Source organism: Mixophyes fleayi, chromosome 6 (genome assembly GCF_038048845.1).
Source record: "Mixophyes fleayi isolate aMixFle1 chromosome 6, aMixFle1.hap1, whole genome shotgun sequence".
Classification (NCBI taxonomy): domain Eukaryota; kingdom Metazoa; phylum Chordata; class Amphibia; order Anura; family Limnodynastidae; genus Mixophyes; species Mixophyes fleayi.
Genome location: NC_134407.1, coordinates 117,316,590 through 117,343,062, shown reverse-complemented (window position 1 = coordinate 117,343,062; position 26,473 = coordinate 117,316,590). Strand labels below are relative to the sequence as shown.

General features: G+C 43.1%; 1 protein-coding gene across 2 annotated transcripts in view; it reads right to left on the bottom strand.

The window, feature by feature from the left end:
- RASSF4 (Ras association domain family member 4) overlaps positions 1–26,473 on the bottom strand; it is a 261,966-nt gene that overhangs the window by 53,309 nt on the left and 182,184 nt on the right. For both annotated transcript variants that reach the window (XM_075217178.1, XM_075217179.1), the window contains one exon: positions 24,596–24,671. In XM_075217178.1, the coding sequence (XP_075073279.1) occupies positions 24,596–24,671 (76 nt within the window). The remainder of the gene's footprint in view (positions 1–24,595; positions 24,672–26,473) is intronic.

Here is a 26,473-nt window from a genome sequence, read left to right as displayed (position 1 = left end):
GGAAACTGTTTTTTTAATTTTTCATTTATTATTATTTAATAACATTTATTATGATTTATACAGTGCCACCATATTACAGTGCTTTTCAGAGAATACTGAGTCTGAATCATTCACATTTGTCCCTGCTGAACAGAAGTAAAAATAATCAAGCCAGAACAAAATACTAAGAATTAAGTTGCAAATTCATGAGAAACACATAACTAATGACGGACAATTCAACGTCTTCAATTTTGTAGGGGAAAAATAAAAGTAACTCAAATCTTTAAAAACACAACTTAACAAAAAATTATAAACACACAAATAATGTCTTCAATAACTGTCCCTCATCTTTAACAGGTAACATATATTTGGTATCTACCAGTACAAAAATGGAATAATATAAGTAATTATGTTTTAAGGTATATTTCTGATGTGTGAAAATATTGTTTTTCTTTTGTTTGTTTTGGTAGCAATTTTTAAAAATATGTAAGTCTTATCAATCATAAAAAATAAATAACTAAAACAAAATATATTATCTGTTCAACTAGCACCCCAAATCATTTTCTCCAGGCTAATACATTGATCCAGGGACCTCTCCTGTGTCTCCCTCTGTTTTCCAGATAGCCATCAATGTTACTTGTATTCAATCTCGCTTACTTACTTAATATTGTACTTCAGTGCAAACTTTTTACCAAACAACCGCTACTAATCAATGATTATCTTTTATTTATCTAGTGCAAGTTAGACACTGAAAGCAAGTGTTAAATTGATTGCTATGGTTTAGTGCAAATTTTGCAACTAAATGTAATGTTAGCAGATTGAGTTGTATCCTTATTTTGTATTTGTAATATTACTGATTTGATGACTAAGTAGTTTGCTTGTTTTATTTAGTTTGTGGTGCAGTATTTTTTTCTGCAGTTAGTTTACAAAATCCCCTGACTTTTATGCTGGGGGAAGCGGGACTAATTTCATCATCATCATTTATTTATATAGTGCCACTAATTCCGCAGCGCTGTACAGAGAATGTACTCACATCAGTGCCTGCTCCAATAGAACTTACAGTCTAAATTCCCTAACACACACACAGACAGACAGATGGGTCAATTTGATAGCAGCCAATTAACTTACTAGGATGTTTTTGCATTGTGGAAGGGAACCCGAGCGCCTGGAGGAAACCCACGTAAACACGGGGAGAACATAAAAACTCCACATAGATAAGGCCATGGTCGGGAATCAAACTCATGACCCCAGTGCTGTGAAGCAGAAGTGCTAACCACTAAACTACTGTGCTGATTTACATGCATCACTGCTTTGGGGGAGCACACACATGAATAGGGGGTGTGTTTACATGTCATGGAGGCATGCACAGCTCTTATGATGCGCTGAACCACCACAGCCCCCCTCTTCTCCCCTAAAATCACGCATTTATTGCCGCATACACCTCTGTATGCAGGGTAGCAGTGAATGGGTCATATATCCCAACCATCTAGTCTGATCGAGAAAGACTCCTCAAATCGTGACTGTCCCGCTTAAATCAGTACAGTTGGGAGGTATAGTTTATGTTCTGTAGCTAGGCTAGAAGGGTTTCTGTAGAAAACTTGGTATGTAATAAGTAGACAGTGTGTGTGTGTTGTGGGCTGAATTAGGTTAAAAGTCAGGAAAGTAATAGAAAATAATGACCATGACAATAAAATGCCCCACTTTCATAGGAGCATTTTCTGATCCACCACCTTACAATATTCTGCATGCAAATACAATGCCGACACAAATGCTAAATAGATTCAGAATATCTGGCTCTCAGCCGGAAGTGGGACATATGTTAAAGACTAAAGGGTCTACATTTTAAAAATCGCCAATAAAGCTGATTTACTATCACCGCTTATTACAGCATTGAACATCACTTATTGGCACAATTAAATATAGGCGGCACTTTATGAAACTTACTGCTGAAGGGGGCACTACACTGGTATTGCTGGTGCTCATCCCTTCATCTATAGGGAGAATACAATAAAAATGCTGATCTCCCTGACACGACTAGAAGACATACGATTCCCCAAAAATATATCTGCAGTTTGAGCTGGCGTTAAAATATATATTAAAAAACAATCAATTCATCAGAGGTTACATAGCAGGATATCTGAGATGGGCAAGATTTTCCATTATCCTGGCAACTATCTGATAAAGGCATGAAGCGGTAATTGTGCATGCGTGGCCCAGCTAGTTGGTTTACACATATGCAGTGGAACTGAAAGCCCAGACTTGGGGGTATATTTACTAACCTGCGGGTTTGAAAAAGTAGCCTATAGCAACCAGTCAGATTCTAGCTGTCATTTTGTAGAATGTACTAAATAAATGGTAACTAGAATCTGATTGGCTGCTACAGGCAAAATTTCCACTTTCTGAAAGCCGCAGTTTAATAAATATATACCCCTTGGGCACTTGGAAAATCAATGGCATAATGAGGTTAACTCTATACCAAGAGATTTAGGCCAAAATATATCTGTATCTGTTTGGAATACATCTTTTAATAAGGAATCAATAAAATAAAATATTTAAATTTTAGCTGGACTTTCAGAAGCCCCCATGAAAGAGACTTTGCCCTTTCAGTTTATGACATATGGAATTAATGACAGATTATTCTGTCATACTCTTGGGGAGCAGTTCATGAAATATCTATATAGATATGACATTTTATCTCTATTATCATGATAAATAGATAGATCAAGTAGGCCCACATTAGATATTTCATAATCTGGGTTCTGTGTGGATATTCACAATTGTCTTTATTTATTTATTTGTGTAAGTGTCTATCAGTGTTGCACATCTAGTCACTGGAATTTTAAGCCATTCTTCTTGGCAAAATTGCTCAAGGTTGAATGGTGATCATTGATGGACAGCAAGTGTCAAATGGTGCCAAAGATGCTCAATTGGCTTGAGAGCTGGGATTTGACTGGGCCGCTTCAGGACATTAATCTTTTTGGTGGAAAGCCACTACACTGTGGCTTTTCTGTATGATTTGGTCATTGATAAATCTTCTTCCAACTCCAAGCGGCCTTCTCAATATCAGTAGTCTAAGACATCACTGGCCTGCTTCAAAAGTTTTCAGATTGCTGACCAATCAATCAATTAAAATAATTAACAGAACCCAGCTAGGCTAAGCCTCAGGCTAGAATTGACACAACACCTCTCTCAGGTGTTACCACTAACCTCCGGTACTGATGACACATGTGGGGAATCACCAATCAACCAGACACTATAAGAACCTGCTCAGTACACTCCACAGTATCCAAGTATCAATTGTGTCCAACATCGATACTCCCACTCCTATTCTAGGACTATACTAGGAAGTATAGCAGCTATTTGTGTTTCTGCAACTTCTGTATCCAGTCTCCAACAGCAGCACACACGCACCTGCATTTCCATCTGCTGTGCTTTCGGCAGAGTCAGAGAGGGAACCAACTACATTGGGCTGAAACCTGAGCCCTCAATTAGCGAAGTCCATAACCTGTGAGGGTCCCTTAGTGTATTTTGTTGTGCCAATCTCTCCTGCTAGTTATTGTCATCTGTGTGTGTATAGTCCACTACAGTTGCTGTCTATCTCTGTTCTACAGCATCACTGAATTCTACTACATTGTATCCACTTGTTTACTGCCTTCGCAGTGCCAACACCTCTGTGTACCTAATGGTACGCTACACACTGTTCAACGAGGGCCAACACATCCATGTACCTTATTGCACACTATGTGCTGTCCAACCGTTGTCAACACCTTCGGGTACCTTAGTAAACGACGCCCAGGCAGTGTCTACAAATTCTGTGTACTCCGTTGCATGTTACCTAACCCCCACAGTTCGTGTACTCAGCTGTACCCTCAGCATTTTGACTACAGTATCAAACACCTCTCTCCCTGTCTGCTCTGTTTTTCTGTGGAGCACATGAATTTCTCATCATGCTTCTGAAGTGTTTGGAAAAAGCTGTGAGCTTGGTTGGGACATCTAAAAAACTTTTAGATTGTGACGAAACGCGTTGGGCCTATCACCTGTCAGCTATGTCCACTGTCGTCACGGAGACTCCCGGAAGTTCAGAGACCATATACCTGTCAAACATACTAAGCGGGATTTACATCCTTATGGGTCACTAGACGCCAGCCCGCAGAATAGGAGTCATAGACTAAAGAAACCTTTTGATGTGCTGCATTTCACACTCAAATGTGAGTTGCTTTTAAGATGTTTATATAAGAATAAATTGTGTTTTGATATACTATACTATCTAGCGCTATTTCTTCTGCTCCCTTTCATATTATCTAATATATGCAGGGCTGGATTAAGGGAAGGGAGGCCCCCCAGCCATGAGGCCCCCTCCCCCGTGAACTAACTTCCTTCTGTTGTTCCACACCCCTGTAGCACTTATGCTGCGCGCAGTATTCTCCTTACTGAGGAGATCTCATGAGAGTGAGACTGTGACTCATAGTCACACTCTCACGAGATCTCCTCAGTAAGGAGATTACTGCGCTCCTCGTAAGTCCTACAGTGACAGCAGGCAGCTAACAGCATAACATTTGCTGTTAGCTGCCTGCCATTTTCCTTGAGCAGGTGTCAATCGGAGCTGGGGACGGGGACGCCCCTGACCTGATGAATGCCGGCAGGCCCCCCAGCTGCCCAAGGCCCCTGGGCTGTAGCCCCTTTAGCCCTATTGTTAATCTGGCTCTGACTATATGAGAAAACGATCCATACAACATGATGGGATGTGAGGATCATCATATCAACTAAGGTTGGACACAAAGGCATAAGGAGGAGCTATTACCATTTGCGTAGGATTTTAGAAATATCCCTAAAGATATACAATCTTTTCAACATAAAATCCAAGTCTGATTATTTTTGGACATTTATACCACTCTGCTCAGCCAAAGTTGGCAATTGACATTGCTACTGTTTTTATCAAAATACCTGTTTTATATATATGGTGTAAGGTTTTTTATATATATCATTTGATGCATATCTCAGTTACATATTAATATTGGATATATCATATTTACATGTTTACTGATATACATGGGTAGAACTTAATCAAAGAGGAAATATTTGTTTATATATATGCTATAGATATAAGATTCTCTTGCGACATATTATTGTTTTTTCCTTTCCCTCCCATTTCCCACATTACTTGCGCCCATCCCATACATTCTATTCGAATTTTGCCTTTTGAGTACTATCAGGATACTCTTTTTTTTTTTTTTGGGAATAGTGGCAGCATATCTTCTTCTTTTTCCTTGGCCTTGTTCACGGTCACTAGAGAGCTCTCACCGGTACCACTTGTATATGAGAATTCTCAGTACAAGTACTCCAGTTTTTACTTTGAGTATCTTGTAATGCCCTTTGGGCTTTGTAGTGCTCCAGCTGTATTCCAAACCCTCATGAATGATATTTTCCAAGACCTTCTCTATCAATTCATCATCATCTACCTGGACGATATTCTGATATTTTCTCGAGACCTCCCTTCACATAGGGAGCATGTAGATCAAGTCCTGACTCATCTGAGAGAACACAACCTCTTCTGTAAACTTGAAAAGTGCCTTTTCGAGCAACCTCAGATTCCTTTCTTAGGCTACATCCTCTCGGGCACAGCTCTTCAAATGGACCCAGCTAAACTAAGAGCAATTGTGGATTGGCCCTTGTCCACCGCTTTGAAAGCTATTCAACGCTTCTTTGGCTTCGCCAACTACTACAGAAAATTCATCAAGGGGTATTCTACCATCAATGCCCCCATTACTGCTCTTACCAAGAAATTAGCTAACCACAAGCTTTGGTCCCCCAAGGCCATCTCTGCATTTGAGCATCTAAAGTCAGCCTTCTCTTCTGTTCCTATTCTTCAGCAACCTGATTGCCAACGTCCCTTCTTCTTGGAGGTAGATGCATCTTCTGTGGGCTCTGTGAAGTTTTGTCTCAACGTGACACGTCTAGGAAACTACATTCATGTGGGTTTTTCTCTCGCAAATTCCTCCCAGCAGAAAAGATTTAAGGAATAGGAGATCAAGAATTATTGGCTATTAAATTAGCCCTGTCTGAATGGCGACATCTGTTGGTAGGGGTCTTGTTTCCTATTACGATATATACCGACCATAAGAATGTCATGAGCCGCGGCGGTACATCGCATCCTGGTGTGATCTAGCAGCCGGGCCGTCTTGCCTGTGTCCCTGATCCTTTGGCCTGTATCCCGGATTCTGCTGACCTGCTCATGACCCCGACCCTTTGGCGTGTGTTTGACTATCCCTCTCTGCAAGTGACCCCTGACCTTGGCTCATTCTCTGGAATCACGGACTGCCATAACTCTCCGTTCCTGGGTGCCCCGCAAGCCAGTACACATCTCACGACCCTCCGATTGTCTGACGCCAAGTCTGTTCCCACCACCAGGGGCAACAGTGAATACCTGACTTTCGGAGTAGACTCCGGGTTTTGTGTTTCAGCCAATGTCGCCATTCCTCAAATGCCCATTTAATAGCCAGCAGTTCTCGGTTACCCACATCATAATTTCGCTCAGCCGCCGAGAATTTTCGTGAGAAATATGCACACGGGTGCAGTTTATGATTCCGAGGATCCTTCTGGGACAGGACAGCACCAGCACCTTTATCAGAGGCATCTACCTCGACAATAAACGATAATTCAGGGTTAGGATGTTTTAATACTGGAGCGGAGGCAAAGGCAGACATCAGAGCTTCAAAAGAGGCAATAGCATCAGAGGTCCAATTCGTAGCATCACCCGCTTTATGGGTTAGGGCCGTAAGAGGCGCTACAATGTCAGAGAAGGAATGAATAAATCTGCGATAATAGTTCGCAAAGCCCAAGCTTTGTAGGGCCTTCAGATTGGTTGGCCGTACCCAATCTAAGACTGCTTGGACCTTGCTGGGATCCATGAATAAACCCTCCGGAGAGATAATATAGCCTAAAAACGAGACTTTTTGGACCTCGAACTCGCACTTCTCTAACTTGGCGAAGAGTTGATGTTGTCGAAGTTTAGTAAGAACCTGTTTCACATGGAGGTGGTGCTGTTCCACGGATGAAGAATATATTAGGATATCAGCCAGGTATACTACGACAAAGCGCCCCAGGAATTCTCGTAGCACATCGTTAATTAAGCAGGTGCGTTGCATAGGCCAAAAGGCATAACCAGGTACTCATAGTGGCCTGAATGGGTATTGAATGTGGTCTTCCATTCAACTCCGTTCTTGATGCGTATAAGGACGCATCAAGTTGCAGGCGGCAAGTCCTCCGGAACCTGTCGCACCTTTGCCCTACAATTCTACCTTGCGTCTTCCAGCCCACTCTAAGTTTGACGGGGACCCCATATTATGCCGGGGCTTCCTGAATCAATGTTCAATACAGTTTGAACTCCAGCCACAGAACTTTCCCACTCAACGGTCCAAGGTGGCTTATCTAATATCACTACTATCTGGCCAGGCTCTAGCCTGGGCTTCACCTCTTTGGGAACATGATGATCCACTTCTGGCTGATAGCGCTGCGTTCATAGCAGCATTTCGCAGAATCTTTGATGAACCGGGAAGAGTCACCTCAGCAGCAGCCAGCATCCTCCGCCTTCGTCAAGGTTCCCGCTCGGTTCCCCAATACGTCATCCAATTTCAAACGCTGTCATCATTTGCCCATGCAAATTGGACGCTCCCACCTAACCCCGGAGGAACGGGACAGAAGATTTAAGAACAAATTGTGCCTATATTGCGCTGATCCAGGACATCTCCTGAACTCCTGCTCCAAGAGGCCGGGAAATGCCAGACCCTAACCTGTTCCGGAGAGGTCAGATTATGGCTTTCCAAAACCTCTCCCTCTATCGAAATTCTCTAGATCTGTTCCTTTCCTGTTACCCTCTGTGGGCCCTCCGGTCCCATCTTTACTTCTGCCCTCCTGGATTCTGGAGCTGCAGGAAATTTTGTTTCTTTTTCTTTGGTTTCATAGGCTTCCATACCCACCGTGCCTTTGGGGATTCCAGTTTCCATCACAGCCATAGATGGGTCCCGAATTGCTAATGGTACTGTGAAACTCTGTACCAAACCTGTCGTTCTGCAAGTTGGAGTGCTTCATCGTGAAGAAATCACATTCCATGTGCTTCCCTCTGCCACGACTCCCATCATACTGGCACTACCCTGGCTTCAGCAACACTCCCCTCAGATAGATTGGTCCTCTTCTCAGCTTCTCTCTTGGGGTTCGGGGTGCTTCCAGAGGTGTCTCTCGAGTTCAACCTCTCCGGGCCATCTCTACTTCACCTATACCCACGACTCTACCCAAGCAATAACATTCCTTCCTGGATGTCTTTTATAAAATTCGCTCTGAACATCTGCCACCCCATCGTGCATGGGATTGTGCCATTGAACTCCTGCCCGGGAAGAGTCCTCCTCGCGGTCGAGTATACCCGCTATCATTACCTGAGACCTCCGCTATGTCAGAGTATGTTAAGGAGAACCTTCTACGTGGCTTTATCAGACCTTCATCATCCCCTGCCGGGTTTTTTCTTTGTGAAAAAGAAGGACGGATCATTGAGGCCATGCATTGACTATTGCGGATTGAATGCTATAACAATAAAAAAAAGTTATCCCATCCCACTCATCACTGAGCTCTTCGATCGTATCAAGGGTGCTAGTGTCTTCACCAAACTAGACTTAAGAGGTGTCTATAATCTCATTCGGATCAGGGCCGAAGACGAGTGGAAAACGGCATTCAATACACTTGATGGTCATTACGAATATCTTGTAATGTCATTTGGCCTTTGTAACGCACCTGCTGTCTTCCAAAGTTTCATCAATGAAATATTCAGAGATTTGCTTTATGTTTGTGTCGCCGTATATTTAGACGATATTTCTCCTAACCTCTCATCCCATCGTCTCCACGTAGCAGAGGTCCTCTACAGGCTACGTCAAAATCACTTGTTCTGTAAAAATTGGAAAAATGCTGCTTCGAATTCGACCAAATACCGTTCTTAGGTTACATTGTATCCGGAGCTAAACTACAAATGGACCCAGACAAAGTGAAGGCAATCTTAGAATGGCCCCTTCCATTGGGTTTGAAACCTATTCAGCGATTCCTTGGCTTCGCCAATTATTACAGGCGTTTCATCATGGGCTACTCCACCATCATAGCACCCATTGTGGCCCTTACACGGAAGGGTTCCAACCCTAAATCCTGGCCATCAACCGCTGTGGACGCTTTTGACTTCCTCAAAAGGGCCTTTGCTTCCGCACCTATTATCAGGCAACCCGACTCCTCTTCCCCATTCTTTTTAGAGGTTGATGCTTCAAACGTGTGCATTGGAGCGGTGCTCTCTCAAAAATCTCCCCAAGGTCAATTCCACCCTTGTGCCTTCTATTCTAGGAAGTTCCTTCCAGCAGAGAAGAATTATGCCATAGGGGATAAAGAATTATTGGCAATCAAAGTGGCCCTGTCGGAATGGCGGTATCTTCTAGAAGGAGAAAGACACCCGGTTACAATCGTCACCGACCAAAAAAATCTTCTATACCTCCAAACCGCTCAGTGCCTAAACCCCAGACAGGCACGATGGTCCATGTTCTTTTCTCGCTTTGAGCTCCGTATTACCTTCAAGCCTGGGAACAGAAATAAAAAAGCCGATGCCCTTTCCCGCGCGTTTCCTATGCAAGTACTCTCTGAGGACGAACCGTCTTATCCTATCCTGAATCCTAACTGTCTAGTGTCTGCTACACAGCTCAAGTCTCCTATTCCTCCATCTGGGAAAACCTTTGTATCTCTTGGACTTCGCCATAAGCTCTTGAAACATTTCCATTCCACCATTTTCTCTGGTCACTCGGGCATCCGTAAGACCACGGAATTAGTTTCCAGAAATTATTGGTGGCCCAGTCTACACTCCGACATCAAAGACTTCGTCTCCACCTGTAGTATTTGTACACAAAACAAGTCTTCACATCAACGTCCCGCCGGCAAACTACTTCCTCTGCCGGTTCCTCAGGAACCTTGGACCCATATCAGTATGGACTTTATAACTGATCTTCCACCAAGCAAGAACTGTACAGTCATATGGGTTCTAAAATGGCCCACTTCATCCCACTTCCTGGTCTTCCTTCCTCTCCCATTTTAGCATCCCACTTTGTTAAGGAAATATTCCGTCTGCATGGCTGCCCTCTCGAAATAGTCTCAGACCATGGAGTTCAATTTGTTTCCAAATTCTGGAGGTCCCTCTGCAAACTACTCGGAATCAAGTTGAACCTATTCTCTGCCTACCACCCCCAATCCAAAGGGCAGACTGAACGGGTGAACCAGGATTTAGAAACGTACCTCAGGATGTTCTCCTCTGCTAATCAGGATAATTGGGTAGATCTCCTACCGTGGGCTGAATTTTCTCATAACAATGCCTTCCATGAATCCACCTCTAAATCTCCCTTTCTGGTGGTCTATGGGCATCACCCTCCTCTTCCTAAATTCACATTACTCCCACCCACCCAGGTGCCTGCTGCAAACATACTGTACTGCAACTTTCTCTCCATATGGACTCAAGTAAGAACTTGTCTCAGGAAGTCATTTAGATGGTACAAAATGGCTGCTGATAAGAAACGTCGGGTCCTTCCCATCTTTAAAATTGGAGATCGGGTGTGGCTCTCCACCAAAAAATATTCCCTGCATGAAGCTGGCTCCACGGTTTATTGGTCCATATACTATCTCTCAAGTCATTAATCTTTGACTTCAGGTTACGCTTACCAGCCTCTCTACAAATTGTTAATTCTTTTCATGTGTCGCTGTTGAAACCACTGAAGATCAACCGATTCTTATCAGTATCCTCTTCTGTCGTTCCTAGAGCCCATCAGGAGGAGGAGTTTGAACTTAAATTCTAGATTCCAAGTATTATAAAGGTGGCCTGAAATACCTGGTAGACTGGAAGGGCTTCGGTCCTGAGGAACGCTCTTGGGTCCATGCTTCCGATGTTCACGCTCCTCGCTTATTGGAAAATTTCACAATAAATTTCCTACTAAAACCCTGTAGTAGACATGCGGTGCCCGTCTTTAAAGGGGGGGGGACTGTCATCCGCCGGGGTATCGGGCAGGCTACCCGACCCCCGGCAAACTTACCTGGCTCCGGCGGTCTGCTCCGTCCCGGGCACCGCCATCTTGGATTCGGGTCTGCGCATTGTCTTCATTGCCTTGTCCTTGCCTTCTGCGTTCCCAAGGGGTCTCGTCTAGCACTCTAGCAGGGGCCGCGACCTGCGAGCACGCGCAGCTAAGACCATACTGCTTTGCAGCGGTTCCTGGTGAACACCGTCTGTTCATTAGACTCCGTGCCCTGCGTGAGTAGTGCCAAGCTGTACGAACCCTAGGATTCGCTTCGTGAAGACCTAGTACCATCAGAGACCGTGACACCACCTACCTTTTCTCAAACTCCTATCTCCTCAGTTCCTGCAGTAGATTCCCTGCTACGCAAGTTTTCTCTCATTTTGACTCAAACCAAAAGTAATCTGGAGAAATCTGCTGCACGGGACAAAAAAATTTTCGATAAGAAAAAGTGTCCCGCACCTTCACTTCTTCCAGGGGATAAGGTCTGGTTATTCACAAAAAATATCCGTTTAAAAGTTCCTAGTATGAAACTAGCACCCTGTCACGGTGGAGATAGCAGCGCCTGCAAGTATTGGCACAGCTACACAAGGAGGCGCGAAGTCTACCGCGCCGTCGGTATTCACCAGGGGGTGCAAGGAAGTTTGAACTTCGCGGCGAACGACGTGCAGGTCGCGGCCCTCCCAGGTAGCTACTTGCGAGATGGGGGGCTATTCGTGATCGTGCAGGCAGAGTCAGAATCCAGGCGGGCAGATGAAGTACCAAATCAGAAGGCAAAGAGGAGTCAGCAGGCCGAGGTTAAACCGGGGTATAAAATGCAGGACAAAAGGAAGATCCAAAAGCGAAGTTAGGTGAAGCCGGGTCAGTAACAGGAGAAGTCAGGCAAATAGAAGATAACTGTAAGCTGGAACGCTGGAGACTAGTAAACCAGTTGCTCTGGCACCCTAATGGTGTCAGAGCAGAGTATAAATAGGAAGTGGTCAGTCCTCATTGGTGGGCAGCGGGTCGGCGGTCAGACGCTCTGACCGCCGGCAGGAAGTCCAAAAGCGCGTCCCGTTGCTATGGCGACAGGCGCGCCTGCGCACCACGCCGCCGGAAGACGCGTCCTCATTGCTTGGCAACGGGGCGCTCAGAAGGAGACAGACGTCCGTCCCTGCCTAACGAGGAGGCGCAGGGACGGCATCTGACAGTACCCCCCCTCACAATTGGGGGAAACATCAGGTACTGAGCAATGTTTAAGGAAGGCGGCTAACAATCTAGGGGCATGCAAATCTTCTTTAAAAACCCAAGATCTCTCTTCCAGGCCGAAGCCCTTCCAGTGTACTAGGTACTGCAATCGACCTCGGAATTTGCGTTCAGCAAGGACTTGACTAACCTCATATTCCTCGCCCATAGTAGTTGGAATGGCTTGAGGAACAGTAGAGGTATGATAAAATTTGTTGAGGACCAGCGGTTTAAGGAGGGAAATATGGAAGGTGTTATGGATTTTCATCCCAGGAGGGAGTTGGAGTCTAACAGTAACTGGATTAATTACTTGAGTCACCGAAAAAGGTCCAATAAAGCGAGGTGCCAGTTTCATGGAGTGAACCCGTAATTTCAGATTCCGGGTGGACAGCCACACTTTGTCCCCCACCTGGAGAGCCGGCACAACTCTTCTATGATGATCAGCGGAAGACTTATAATGACGTCCGGATTTGAGAAGGTTCTGTTTAGTAGAAGCCCATATTTTAGCCATATCTTGTGTTATAGCATGGGCGGCAGGGACCGTGGAAGGTGGGGAAAAGAACGTGGGAAGAGTAGGATGAGTCCCATACACAGGAAAGAAGGGGGAAAATCCAGAAGAAGAATGGATATGGTTGTTGTGTGTGTGAATTCGGCCCAAGGCAGCAGAAGACTCCAATTAGACTGGTTGTGTGATGAGAAGCAGCAAAGAAAAGATTCCAGGTCTTGTTTTACCCGCTCCGTCTGGCCGTTAGTTTGGGGATGATACCCAGAGGAGAATTTGAGGACAATACCTAGATCCTTGCAGAAGGCCCTCCAGAAGCGAGAAATGAACTGGACGCCCCGGTCAGAGATTATTTCCAGAGGACACTCGTGGAGATGAAAGATCTCTTTAATGAAGATTTGTGCTAATTTGGATGCAGATGGAAGACCTTTTAAAGGAACGAAATGGGCCATCTTGGAAAATCTGTCCACTGTGACCCAAATGGTGTTGAAGCCACTACTGGGTGGCAAATCAGTGATGAAATCCATCGAGATGCTAGATCATGGATGATCAGGAATGGGAAGAGGTTGTAACAGTCCTGCGGGAAGTTGCCTTGGCACTTTTTTCTGGGCACAAGTAGAGCATGACGCTACGAATTCCCGAACATCCATACGGACAGTTGGCCACCAGTAATGTCGTGATAGCAGCAAGAGGGTTTTCTCTGTACCTGCATGACCAGGGATCTTAGAGGCATGGGCCCAATGGAGCGCCTTTAGGCATAGATGAGGCTCTAGGAAGGAACAACCCACAGGGGGAGTACAGGTGATGGCCACAATAAAGGAAGGTTCTAAAACCGGTGGAGGTTCAGCAGTGGGTGGAGAGTCGGAGATATCAAAGGAACAAGAAAGGGCATCAGCCTTGGAATTCAGAGAACCAGCACGATAGGAGAGTATGAGGTCGAACCGGGCAAAAAATGAGGACCATCTTGCTTGACGGGGATTTAGACACCGGGCATCTCCAAGGTAGATGAGGTTTTTGTGGTCGGTAAAGATAGTAACTGGATGGCGGGCACCCTCCAGAAGATGACGCCATTCCTCAAGCGCAGACTTTCCTGCTAGTAACTCTTTATCTCCAATGCCGTAGTTAGACTCAGAGGGAGAGAACCTCCTAGAGAAGAACCCACAGGGTAGTAATTTTCCTGAAATGGACTCCTGTGAAAGGACTGCCCCGACACCCAGGTCGCGGCCCTCCCAGGTAGCTACTTGCGAGATGGGGGGCTATTCATGATCGAGCAGGCAGAGTCAGAATCCAGGCGGGCAGATGAAGTACCAAATCAGAAGGCAAAGAGGAGTCAGCAGGCTGAGGACAAACCGGGGTATAAAATGCAGGACAAAAGGAAGATCCAAAAGCGAGGTCAGAGGAAGCCAGGTCAGTAACAGGAGAAGTCAGGCAAATAGAAGATAACTGTAAGCTGGAACGCTGGAGACTAGTAAACTAGTTGCTCTGGCACCCTAATGGTGTCAGAGCAGAGTATAAATAGGAAGGGGTCAGTCCTCATTGGTGGGCAGCGGGTCGACAGGAAGTCTAAAAGCGCGTTTTGGCGACGAGCGCGCCTGCACACCACGCCGCCGGAAGACCCGTCCCCGTTGCTTGGCAACGGGGCGCTCAGAAGGAGACAGACGTCCATCCCTGACTAATGAGGAGGCGCAGGGACGGCGTCTGACACACTCAAGTTTATCGGTCCCTACCGAATCTCCGAGATAATTAATCCAGCAGCTTTCAGATTGGAACTTCCATCTTCACTACGGATTTCCAATGTGTTTCATGTCTCTCTGTTAAAACCGGTGGTACAAAATAAATTTTCAATCGTCACAGATTCTCTGCCTCCGGCTACTTCTCAAGATCAAACTGAATATGAGATTAAACAACTATTGGACTATCGTAGATCCGGAGGGTCACTGCAATTCCTGATTGGAAAGGCTATGGGCCTGAGGAACGTTCCTGGGTTAAAGCCTCAGACATTTATGCTCCTCGTTTACTCAAACAGTTTCGGAAAAAATCCCTAAAAATATTGTTAAGTGTCCGGAGTCCACCCCTAGGGAGGGGGGTGCTGTAACAATCCTGACCAGGTTTTGATACTTTCCCTGTCTGCTCTGTTTTTCTGTGGATCACATGACTCGCCCTCAGGGCGGGTAACTCTAACCTGCTCTATTTAAACTCAACACTGACATCTGCTCACTGTCAGTGCAACTTGTTGCTAGCCTGATTCCTTGGACTCTTGTGTATCCTGACCCTGTGTCTTCCCTGTGTAAGAGTTCCATTTCGTTGCCAAGTGCTGGAGCACTTCTCCTGGGACTCCCCTGCTGCAAGTATCTTCTTGTGCATATTACAAGACTTTCTTTTCTCTCAATTGTACCTCTACTGTGATTCACAGCCTGCTGCAAGTCTCTTCATGTGCATATAACAAGACTGTTATTGTGTTTATCCTTGTCACGCTCCATCGTGGCTAATTGACACCTGCATATTATCATCTGTGCTGTGAATAGACTGCTATTGTGTTTATCCTTGTCACGCTCCATCGTGGCTAATTGACACCTGCATATTATCATCTGTGCTGTGAATAGACTGCTATTGTGTTTATCCTTGCCACGCTCCGTCGCGGCTAATTGACACTTGCATATCATCATCTGTGCATATTTATATATATATATGTTTTTATCACTCATTGAAGTATTGAAGAAGTATATCGTGTCTTGCCTCCTTATTCTGAAACTAGTGAGACTCAGCATCAGGTCGTGTACAGGCCTGCTCTTACTATCAGACCTGTAACTACCAGCACCGTAACATTTTTCTCCGGGATTTCTCTGTACTTTGCATTTTCCCCTCTATTTTTATGAGCTTTCCAGTCCCTGCTGCAAAGAAGCATCCCCATAACCTGATGCTGCCACCACCATGCTTCACTGTATGGATGGACTTTTCAATGTGACGTGCAGTGTTAGGTTGGCGCCAAGCATGGAGCTTAGCATTGAGGCTGAAAAGTTCAAATTTGGTCTCATCAGACCATAAAGTCTTCCTCCACATGGTCATGTCTCCCACGTGTCTTTGGGTAAACTGTAGCCATGCTTTGAAGTCAGTTTACTACAACAAGGGCTTTGTCCTTGTCACCCTCCCATATAACCCAGATTTATGAAGCATGCATACTATTGTTGTCCCAGTACATCTCTGTCGCGAAAGACTGTAGCTCCTATAGAGTAGACATTGGCCTTTTGTCGGCCTCTCTTACTACAGCTCTTCTCATCCAGGCACTCTGTTTTGGAGGACAGCCAGTTCTAGTCAGATTTACAGTTGAGCCATATGTTCTTCATTTTTTTTTTTATGATGGATGTAACTGTGTTTCGGGACATATTCAATGTCTTGGAAATATATATATATATATATATATATATATATATATATATATATATATATATATATATATATATATTATATACATACACACACACACATTCCACAAAGAAAGCACTAAGGCTTTAATGTTTACATAGGCATGATCATGGACCAGTTTGACAGGAGTAGTAATTCTTAGTCAGAACTGGCTTAGAGAAATCAACCCCCATCTCCGTATGTCTGCACTTTTAAAACCCTTCCTCTATCCTAGTGTGGTTTGACTTCAGATGGACATTACGTTATGTTGCTGGATCACTTATAAATAACATATGGTATAAATTTATTTAATGGAAATAGGGCAGGTCGCTTATTTATATAATTGCAATGTACTGATTTTACTACATCACGTGGCACTTTGTATAGGAAATGCATTCATTTCTGAGGTATTGATTTCTGATGCAATAAGCATTTGTTGAGGAAGTCTTTTGTGTTGCTTCGAAAGGAAGCCATCATTAAGGCTAAATAAGTCTATTCTTGGGGGTAACCAACATGTTCTTTTTAGTCTAAATACACCACAGAAGGTCGTTACTGTTTTTCCTGAGTTGCCTTTTGTCCAGTGTGTCAGAATCTGTCTGAACATTGTAAACAGCACGTAATGTAGGATATCACAGATAAGTGTAAATTTTGTTAAGTATAAATTGCATTTAAAATCTACGTTTAAAGAACATCTCACGTCCTGATTTTAATCTCTGAATGAACTATTGCAGACTTCTTGGAACCGTCTAAGATTAGGAGTTACCCCCAGCTGACGTGTGTCAGAATGTGTATAAAAAGCGAGCTGCTTGAGCATGTAAAGTATCATTCCATCTGTACCTTTTGGATGTCGCTAGTACATTCAACTAGTGGCTGTAACTGTCCTTATTAGGACACTTGAGCTAATAAAACATAATTTTGCTTCAAGAACCTGCTTAGACGACTACTTACCCTACTGTAAATTCCTGTGACCTGCAGATAGACCCCAATCTAATCCATTCTCTGGTTCTTTTTAGGTGGACCCAATGTTTTGCCTGCTACCTGCAACTCTGGCCAGTGTGATAGGCCAGGGCGGAACCATCATCATCATCATTTATTTATATAAACCATCTGCAGAAACCCTGATCTGAAGGCAAGAGGTCAGGTATACCAACCCAGGTGTACCAGTAAGGGGGTACACTAGCAGCGAGAGTTACCCAGAAGGAAGTGTTGGAGCCTAGTGGTGGCAGCAGACTCCTCCTATTGTGGGCATATTTGGATAAAAAAAGGGGATGATAGCAAAGTAAGCCAGTCCCAAGCAACAACAGACAGGGTGGCATTGGCGGTCCATCCAGTCACACCTTAGCCTACACCCTTACCTGGGATTGGGTTTCCACTGGATCTCCCCAGTCCTCAACTCATTTGCAGGCACCTTGTGGTGTGTAGCTACAGCATGCCTGCTTCCGACATATAGACGCAATGGCCAGGAAGCATATTACAGAACTGACAGTATAGAAACAAAAGTTATGTTTACATAATAGTAGCAGTGTGTACAATCCCACCTGGCAATATGTAAGGTTTGTACAATGACATAAAATGCATACATACATGGTTAACACAACACAATCAATGTAATGTAAGCTCACAGTAGAACACTGCGCATGCATGAGTAAGTGCCAGTGTATTTAAATAGCTAAGCACAAAAGTGCTCACTTTGATCCTTTTGACCTGGTACACAATGGACTGCACCCATTCTTATTAAATTGTCAGTTGCAGTAACCTGTCCTAAATCGGTGATAAATGTTCTTTTTTCTTTCCCACCAATTAATCCCAAACTGCATACTACAATTTAAAATAAGAAATAAAAAGTGCATTTTAAGAAATGAGTGTTGATAATATGTGCAAAGAATCGGTTATTGCCTGAATCTTATAGATCTCACTTTTGACAACAGATGTCAAGATATTGGTTAAGGTACTTTCTATACGGTTAAACAGGATGATTGCCCAGCTGATCCACCCAGACCAGACGGGCTTCATACCTGGAAAATCTACAGCCATTAACCTCAGACGCCTCTTTACCCATTTGCAGATGCCGGGTGGATATGGAGATGAGGCTGTGGTTGTGTCCTTGGATGCAGCAAAGGCATTTGATTCTGTGGAATGGAAATATCTATGGGCAGTTTTACATAGAATTGGTATTAGTCCTAAATTATTTTCCTGGGTAAAACTGTTATACTCAGCCCCTATGGCCAGAATTAGTATTAATGGACACACTACATCCCCCTTTTATTTTGGGAAGAGGTAGCATTGTAAAGCCAGAAACCTATGCTAGCAAATAACAACAAGCAGTCCAGCATCAGCTACCACCCTTCTCTCAGCTATATCCCAGCACCTGCAATCTACACCCCCAACACCTTCATGATCAATATCCTCACAAGTGATCGGAGTTATTCCTGCATTCCGTTAGGCCCACTGCTGTTGCTCCTGCTGCTAGGTGTGGATGTTCACATTTTTCAGAGCCAGGCTACTCTGTGTATCATCTGCTTCACTAAGAGGCTTATTATTATTATTATTATTATTATTATTATTATTATTATTATTATTATTATTATTATCGTAGGTTTGTAAGGCACCACAGTGCTCCACAGCGTCGTACAGTAGGAAAGACAAGGACATACATAAAACAGGACACACGTCTGTTACAAATAAAAAGTTAAAAAAAGAAAAAAACAGGACACACGTAAAACAAGAACAGACAAGGCAGACAAATGAATGGAGACATGAAAACAAAAGGTATAGAGGACCCTGCTCATTAGAGAGCTTAAAGGGAAGAGGGCACAGCTGAAACAAGTGGAGCAAGTGTGGTTTAGAGTGGAGAATGCGATAGTTGTGAGGGTGCATTAATGTGAATAGTGTTATCGAGAATAAGGTCACCTCTAAAAAAAGAGATGTGTTTTCAAAGAGCATCTAAAGATTTAGAGGTAATATCGCTGACAACCTGTTTGAAAAACTAAGGGATGTCATTGCTGATCCTGCTTGGACTCTCCTGAGGATATGTGATCTCTGATATCGCTACCAATATTGTGAGAGCATTACATTCCCTGTTTTGCTCACACAATCAACTTGGTGGTACAGAACTTTTTAAAAAATGATAATGACATGCAGGAGTTGCTGTCTGGGTCCCAAAATATTTAGGGTCATTTTCGTGATTCTGCAACAGCATGTAGGAGAATGCAGCAGCTGCAAGAAGAATATAATTTAGGGGGAATGTACTTTAGTCCAGCGCAGTAGAGAATGTACTTTAGTCCAGCGCAGTGGAGAATACTTTCCGTGTTGACTTCAGTGATGATGGATTCCAGCGGGGATGAATAAGTATTGTTTAAGGATGATGTACACACTGATGAGGATGAATATGATGACAGTGTAGATTGCAGGTGCTGAGATCTAGCTGAGAGAAGGGAGCTAGCTGATGCTGGTATGCTTGGTAATATTTTGGGTAGAATGGCATGCTAGCAAGTTTATGTTTTTTGACAGTAAACTTTCACCTTTATTAAAGAGGTGTTTTTTTTTTTTTAAAAAAGGTACAAGTTTTTTATTTACATTCTGGTGATTTCCCTGACTTAAAACCACTATGCACTTGAACATAGGTTTTGGCACATGAGGAAGAGGGATTAGTATCATCATGACTGAGACCGGAGAGTTACAAGGACACTGCCACACCTCCTGTTTCTGTATGAACTACGGCACAGTAAAATGTGACTGGAGACTTTTAATAACACAGCCAGCCCTATTATTTGAATTTCTGTTTCAGCACTAAACACTGCCACCTCTCCTATTTCTGGGTGAGCTATGGCACAGTACAATGTAACTGCAGATTTTGAAGAGCACTGCCAACCATATTATTTATATTTCAGCAATGAAAATTAGCAATGGAGCAATGGATCTCTCCTCTTTGTGTGTTACCTATATAACACAGTACAAAGTGACTGCAGATTTAGAAGACCAAGCCTGCCAGCCCTATCATTTCTATTTCAGCAATGACAATTAGCAATGGAGCTCTCCTGAATGTCACTGGTAATTTTGAAGAACACTGCTACCACTCCTCTTTCTTTTCTACCTATGGCACTGCCCGACTCCACTAGAGACTGATAAGAACTGTGCAACCCCTTCTGTGTCCCTTTGTAAAATGGCTCTGGATTGCTGTGGAGGGTGGTACTTATAGAATCAAAAACTCGCAAGATCCGACGATGTAACCATGAGGTGTGTTCGGTTTTCGGGGAACCGAGCCTGGGCATCTCTGCTTTGAAGTGTGGTCCAGATGGAAAAATTCAAAATATTCGGTGTAATCTTTGTCCCCTAACTTTGATCCGAGTTAAGTGCGCCCAATACCCCTCCCTTATCCCCCCTCCCCTATTACTAAATCCATAATCATATACATATTCTATAAGACTAAGTTATACTAAGACACTTGATTTATTGTCATTCATGGGGTTTTTTTTCTACATCTTCCCTCCAGGACTAAAGGTACCCAGGATAGATATGCATGTATCTTTTAACAGATCACATTTCAAATCTACTTCTATATTAATACAAGGTTTAACATCTAGAATTTACTTACTTGTTATTCTCATTAATTGGGGAATATGATACATAATGGAATTATATTTGTTATTTTGTAAATTTTAATTCTGTTTTATTTGGAAAAAATTCAATAAAAAAATATTTGATAAACAAAAAGAAATGAGTGTTGTCACGGTAGGGCTACAGATGGTGCTACTGACTGGTATTCACATAACTAAACAAGAAGGTGCGGAGTCTAACGCATCCCTGGTATTCACCAGGGACCCCCGCAAGAAGTTATGGACTTGGCTGCGTAAGGTGCGCGGGTCGCAGTTCTCGAGGTTAGTCACCAATGCGGTAGTGTGGAACAGGAATGGTCGAATGGTCCGGGTCACAAGCCTAATAGGAGCGAAGTACCCAAGGATAATGCAGAGAATGGTCAGAGGGAAGCCAGAGATCTAAACCAAACAGACAAGAATGGTACCAGGGATAACACAAGAGAGTAGTCCGGGGATAAAGCCAAAGGTCAGAGCCAAAACACAATGCAGGAACAGAGCTGGTGAACCAATACTCAGGCACTAGATACAGCCAGAAGGAGGTATAAATAGAGGAAAGTGCTCCCTGATAGGCAGGGGTGAATAGCCAATCAGCTGCAGCTGAACCGCCGGTGAGCAGGAGTAGCACATCCCTTTGCTAGGCAAAGGGACGCGGACAACATTGCGCATGCAGCGTGGCCACCAGGAATCAGGAAGTGTCCAACTGCTAGCCAACGGGACACTGTCAGTGATGGTAGACAGGCATCCGTCCCTGGCACCTAGGAGAAGTGCGGGGACAGCGCTTGACAAGTGTTCTGTAACAGTAAAATAGACTTTGCGAAAACATAATTAGATATAGTTACAGTCATGGCCAAAAGTGTTGAGAATCACACAAGTATTGGTTTTCACAAAGTTTGCTGCTTCAGTGTTTTTAGAACTTTTTGTCAGATGTTGCTATGGTATACTGAAGTAAAATTACAAGCATTTCATAAGTGTCAAAGGCTTTTACTGACAATTACATAGAGTTTTTGCAAAGAGTCAATATTTGCAGTGTTGACCCTTCTTTTTGAAGACCTCTGCAATTCGCGCTGGCATGCTGTCATTTAACCTCTGGGCCACATACTGACTGATGGGCGCCCATTCTTGCCTAATAAATGCTTGTAGTTTGTCAGAATTTTGTGTGAGAATTTGCTTCTTGAGGATTAGCCACAAGTTCTCAATGGGATTAAGGTCTGGGAGTTTCCTGGCCATGGACCGAAAATGTCGATGTTTTGATCCCCGAGCCACTAAGTTATCACTTTTGTTTTATGGCAAGGTGCTCCATCATGCTGGAAAAGGCATTGTTCATCACCAAACTGTTCTTGGATGGTTGGGAGAAGTTGCTCTTGGAGGATGTTTTGGTACCATTCCTTATTCATGGCTGTGTTCTTAGGCAAAACTGTGAGTGAGCCCACTCCCTTGGCTGAGAAGCAACCCCACACATGAATGGTCTCAGGATGCTTTACTGTTGGCTTGACACAGGACTGATGGTAGCGCTCACCTTTCCTTCTCCGGACAAGCGTTTTTCCAGATGCCCAAAACAATCTGAAAGAGGATTTATCAGAGAAAATGACTTTACCCCAGTGATCAGCAGTCCAATCCCTGTACCTTTTGCAGAATATCAGTATGTCCCTGAAGTTTTTCCTGAATAGAAGTGGCTTCTTTGCTGGCCTTCTTGACACCAGGCTATCCTCCAAAGGTCTTCGCCTCACTGAGCATGCAGATGCACTCACAGCTGCCATTCCTATGCAAGCTCTGCACTGGTGGTGTCCTGATCCTGCAACTGAATCAACTTTGGGAGACGGTCCTGGCGCTTGCTGGACGTTCTTGGGCACCCTGAAGCCATCTTCACAACTATTGAACCTCTCTCCTTGAAGATCCAATAAATGGTTAATTTAGGTGCAATCTTACTAGCAGCAATATCTTTGCTTGTGAAGCCCTTTTTGTGCAAAGCAATAATGACTGCACGTATTTCCTTGCAGATAACCATGGTTGGTAACAAGAAGGACAGGACAGAGGTTATGGCATGGGGCACTCTAGGATAAGAGGTTGTGAAAAGTATATGTAATAAAATGCAAATCTTTATTGGTATATATTAAAATACATACATCCTAGCAAATAGAAGCTACGCGAAATGATTAAAAGAAAACAAAAACAGTGAAATTAAAAGTTGCAAATCAACTGCAACAATCGCTCTGTGGTCAAATTCTTAAAGCTGATAAATCATATAATATGATGTAAGTACATGAATCAGTGGGCAACTATAGAATCTTGATGCAGAGGTATATCTTTAAGATTTTATAAAATTATCTATCCTCTGTCTATCATACCATGGTAAGTGCCGAGTATAGATTGACGGTTCATACTGTCCCAATTCTTTTATATAGATAGGGAGCCTGTTACCAATTGCAGTGTTCACACTATATAATTGATACATACTAGATATAACAATTTAGTATATTAGATCTCTATCCTAGAAATCTGCACTAGGACAGCGATTAGGGCTCCTAATTAAAGGAGATTAATTAATCTAGTAGTCTATGGTACTTACCATGGTATGATAGACAGAGGATAGATAATTTTATAAAATCTTATAGATATACCTCTGCATCAAGATTCTATAGTTGCCCACTGATTCATGTACTTACATCATATTATATGATTTATCAGCTTTAAGAATTTGACCACAGAGCGATTGTTGCAGTTGATTTGCAACTTTTAATTTCACTGTTTTTGTTTTCTTTTAATCATTTCGCGTAGCTTCTATTTGCTAGGATGTATGTATTTTAATATATACCAATAAAGATTTGCATTTTATTACATATACTTTTCACAACCTCTTATCCTAGAGTGCCCCATGCCATAACCTCTGTCCTGTCCTTCTTGTTACCAATATATTTCTAGGTTATAGGGTGAACCTTTCAGCGATTCTGCTGATTTCTGACGATATTATATCATCAATTACAAACTGATATATATAGGATACTTGGTTTTAGACCTAGTGCGGTTGTACTCCTCCCTTTTTCCTTAAGATAACCATGGTTAACAGAGGAAGAACATTGATTTCAAGCACCACCCTCCTTATAAAGCTTCCAGTCTGTTATTCTAACTCAATCATCATGACAGAGTGATCTCCAGCTTTGTCCTCGTCAACACTCTCACCTGTGTTAACGAGAGAATCACAGACCTGATGTCAGCTGGTCCTTTTGTGGCACGGCTGAAATGCTGTAGAAATGTTGTTTTTGGGATAAAGTTCATTGTCATGGCAAAGAGGGACTTTGAAATTTATTGCAATGCATCTGATCACTCTTCATGACATTCTGGAGTATATGCAAATTGCCATCATAAAAACTGAGGCAGCAGATTTTTTGAAAAGTAATATTTGTGCCATTCTCAAAAAAATTTCCCATGAGTGTAGTTTTGTCCAATTGCCCTGATGCCATATGATTTAAATAAAAAAAAAACCTGGGCTTCAGGGTCACACCCTCACCATACTATGAGCAAAGATTTTTAAGCTGTAACCTACTGATCCAATAGAAAAAATTGTGATTTATCACGTTAATAAGCACACACGTAGCATTTATATGTTTAGGATTTCATGCAAATCTTTTTATGCCACAATACAGATTTTACAAACCGTCTAACTATATTGGTCATTGTGTATGTGTTCGATTTAAGCATTTACTTCACACATTATACCTTGATTTTAAAAATATCTCCAAATATTATGACATTTATTTTTTAAATTAAAAAAAAATATCTCTAGTTAATCTGTCATTTTGCTAGCCTTTGTGTTGTCTCACCTCATGATGTCGTAGCTGGAAGCTTGTCTCTTCATGATAGCAGTTGTAGGTTCTCAGAAGAGAGAATAACTCGGACCTGGAATAATAGAAAAGCAATATGAATCTCGCTAACAGTGAACAATAGTTTGCAAATATAATTTATTCACTACCATAACGAACGTTAATTTTCCAACTGTACCAACATTTCAGAGACAACTCCTTGTTTTAAGGATTTGTCCTTACGAGTATCTCTGTGTTGCTAATCCTTAGTGGCGGATTCAATTAACTGCAATGTCCCATAGGACCCTTGTGTCATGTGTTCCTGTGCAGAAATAGCTTTTTGCTTGGCTACTTCAACATTGTAGCCTTTTGGGCTCCTCACTCTGCTCTGTTGGTAAATATGTCCTGCTCATCCCAATTCTGCCTGACGGGGACACACACGAACTGTCCAGAGGAACACCATTAAAATGATGGGAGGTATGATATATGAGCTGCAGATATTTTTAACAATTAAAGTTTGCGAGGCCAGACATTTAAAACATGACATATAAATACAGAGTGACTGCACAGCATGTGTATTTTATGTCTGCCAATATGTAATATGGAATTCAGAGTAGTATGATGTGGTGCTCAGACACAGAAATTCTATGTTGTCCCTGTGACAGCTTTTATTGTACATCCTCTTGTATCTGCCCCTGGAAAGTAGCATTTATAAAAGTGGGCAATTTGAGAGACCTAAGAAAATAATACAGTAACATTGTAAAGACAGAACTGTGCCAGCAATGTTAACCAATGTCTCACTTTTTCGAACCACATGAACGACCACACAGCCTATCAGGACACTACCAGCACATAATTTACAACACTTTGTTTTTACCACTACTCATCCAATTAGCCCACCTCCTCAGGATATACACCTAATTTTTGGAAATGCATAACAAGACTATGTAGATTATTTTTAACACTATGCAAAAACAAATTGATCTAAAGAAACTTCATCCTTATATAAGGCACCTTCATGCTCACTGGAGCCACAGATATAAGTCTCTGTTGCCCTGTCACAAATCCAGACCTGCTTGTGCTACATTTTCTTTTACATCATGTGGACGGCCGTGTGTGTGTTTGTATTGTTTTTACCTGGGGAAGAGGTGGCACTAGGATGCACAAAGGGAAGCAGGCTAACCGGCGGAAGCAATGTGATGCTCTGGACAATGTTCTGCTGGGAAACCTTGGGTCCTGGCATTCATGATGGTGTTACTTTGACACATACCACCTACATAAACATTGTTGTAGACCAACTACACCCCTTCATGGCATATTTATTCCCTGATTGCAGTGGCCTACTTCAGCAAGTTAATGTGCCCTGACACACTGCAAACATTGTTCAGGAACATGACAAAGAGTTCAAGGTGTTGATTTGGTCTCCAAATTCCTCAGATCTCAATCCGATTGAGCATCTGTGGGATGTGCTGGAAAAACAAGTCAGAGCCATGGAGGCCCCTAATCACAACTTACAGAACTTAAAAGATCTGCTGCTAACGTCTTGGTGCCAAGTACCACAGGACACCTTCAGAGGTCTTGTAGAGTCCATCCCTCAATGGGTCAGAGCTGTATTGGTGGCACAAGGGGGTCCTACACAATATTAGGCAGGTGGTTTAAACGTTGTAGCCGAATGCATTTCTTCTCTAAGGTGGATTGTGTCACACACACAAAATAACAGAACCTACTGGTAACAATGACAGTGTTTCTCAGCAGGCTTCTGACCTGTTCCCCAGGCAGTCACAGTCTTTATTTAAACCGCACAGGTATAAATCCTAATTTGCCAGCAACTGGCTAGCAGGTTGGAAGACTCGAAATGGGCATAATGAATGGAGCCTGCCCTTCTCTCTGCATTCATAA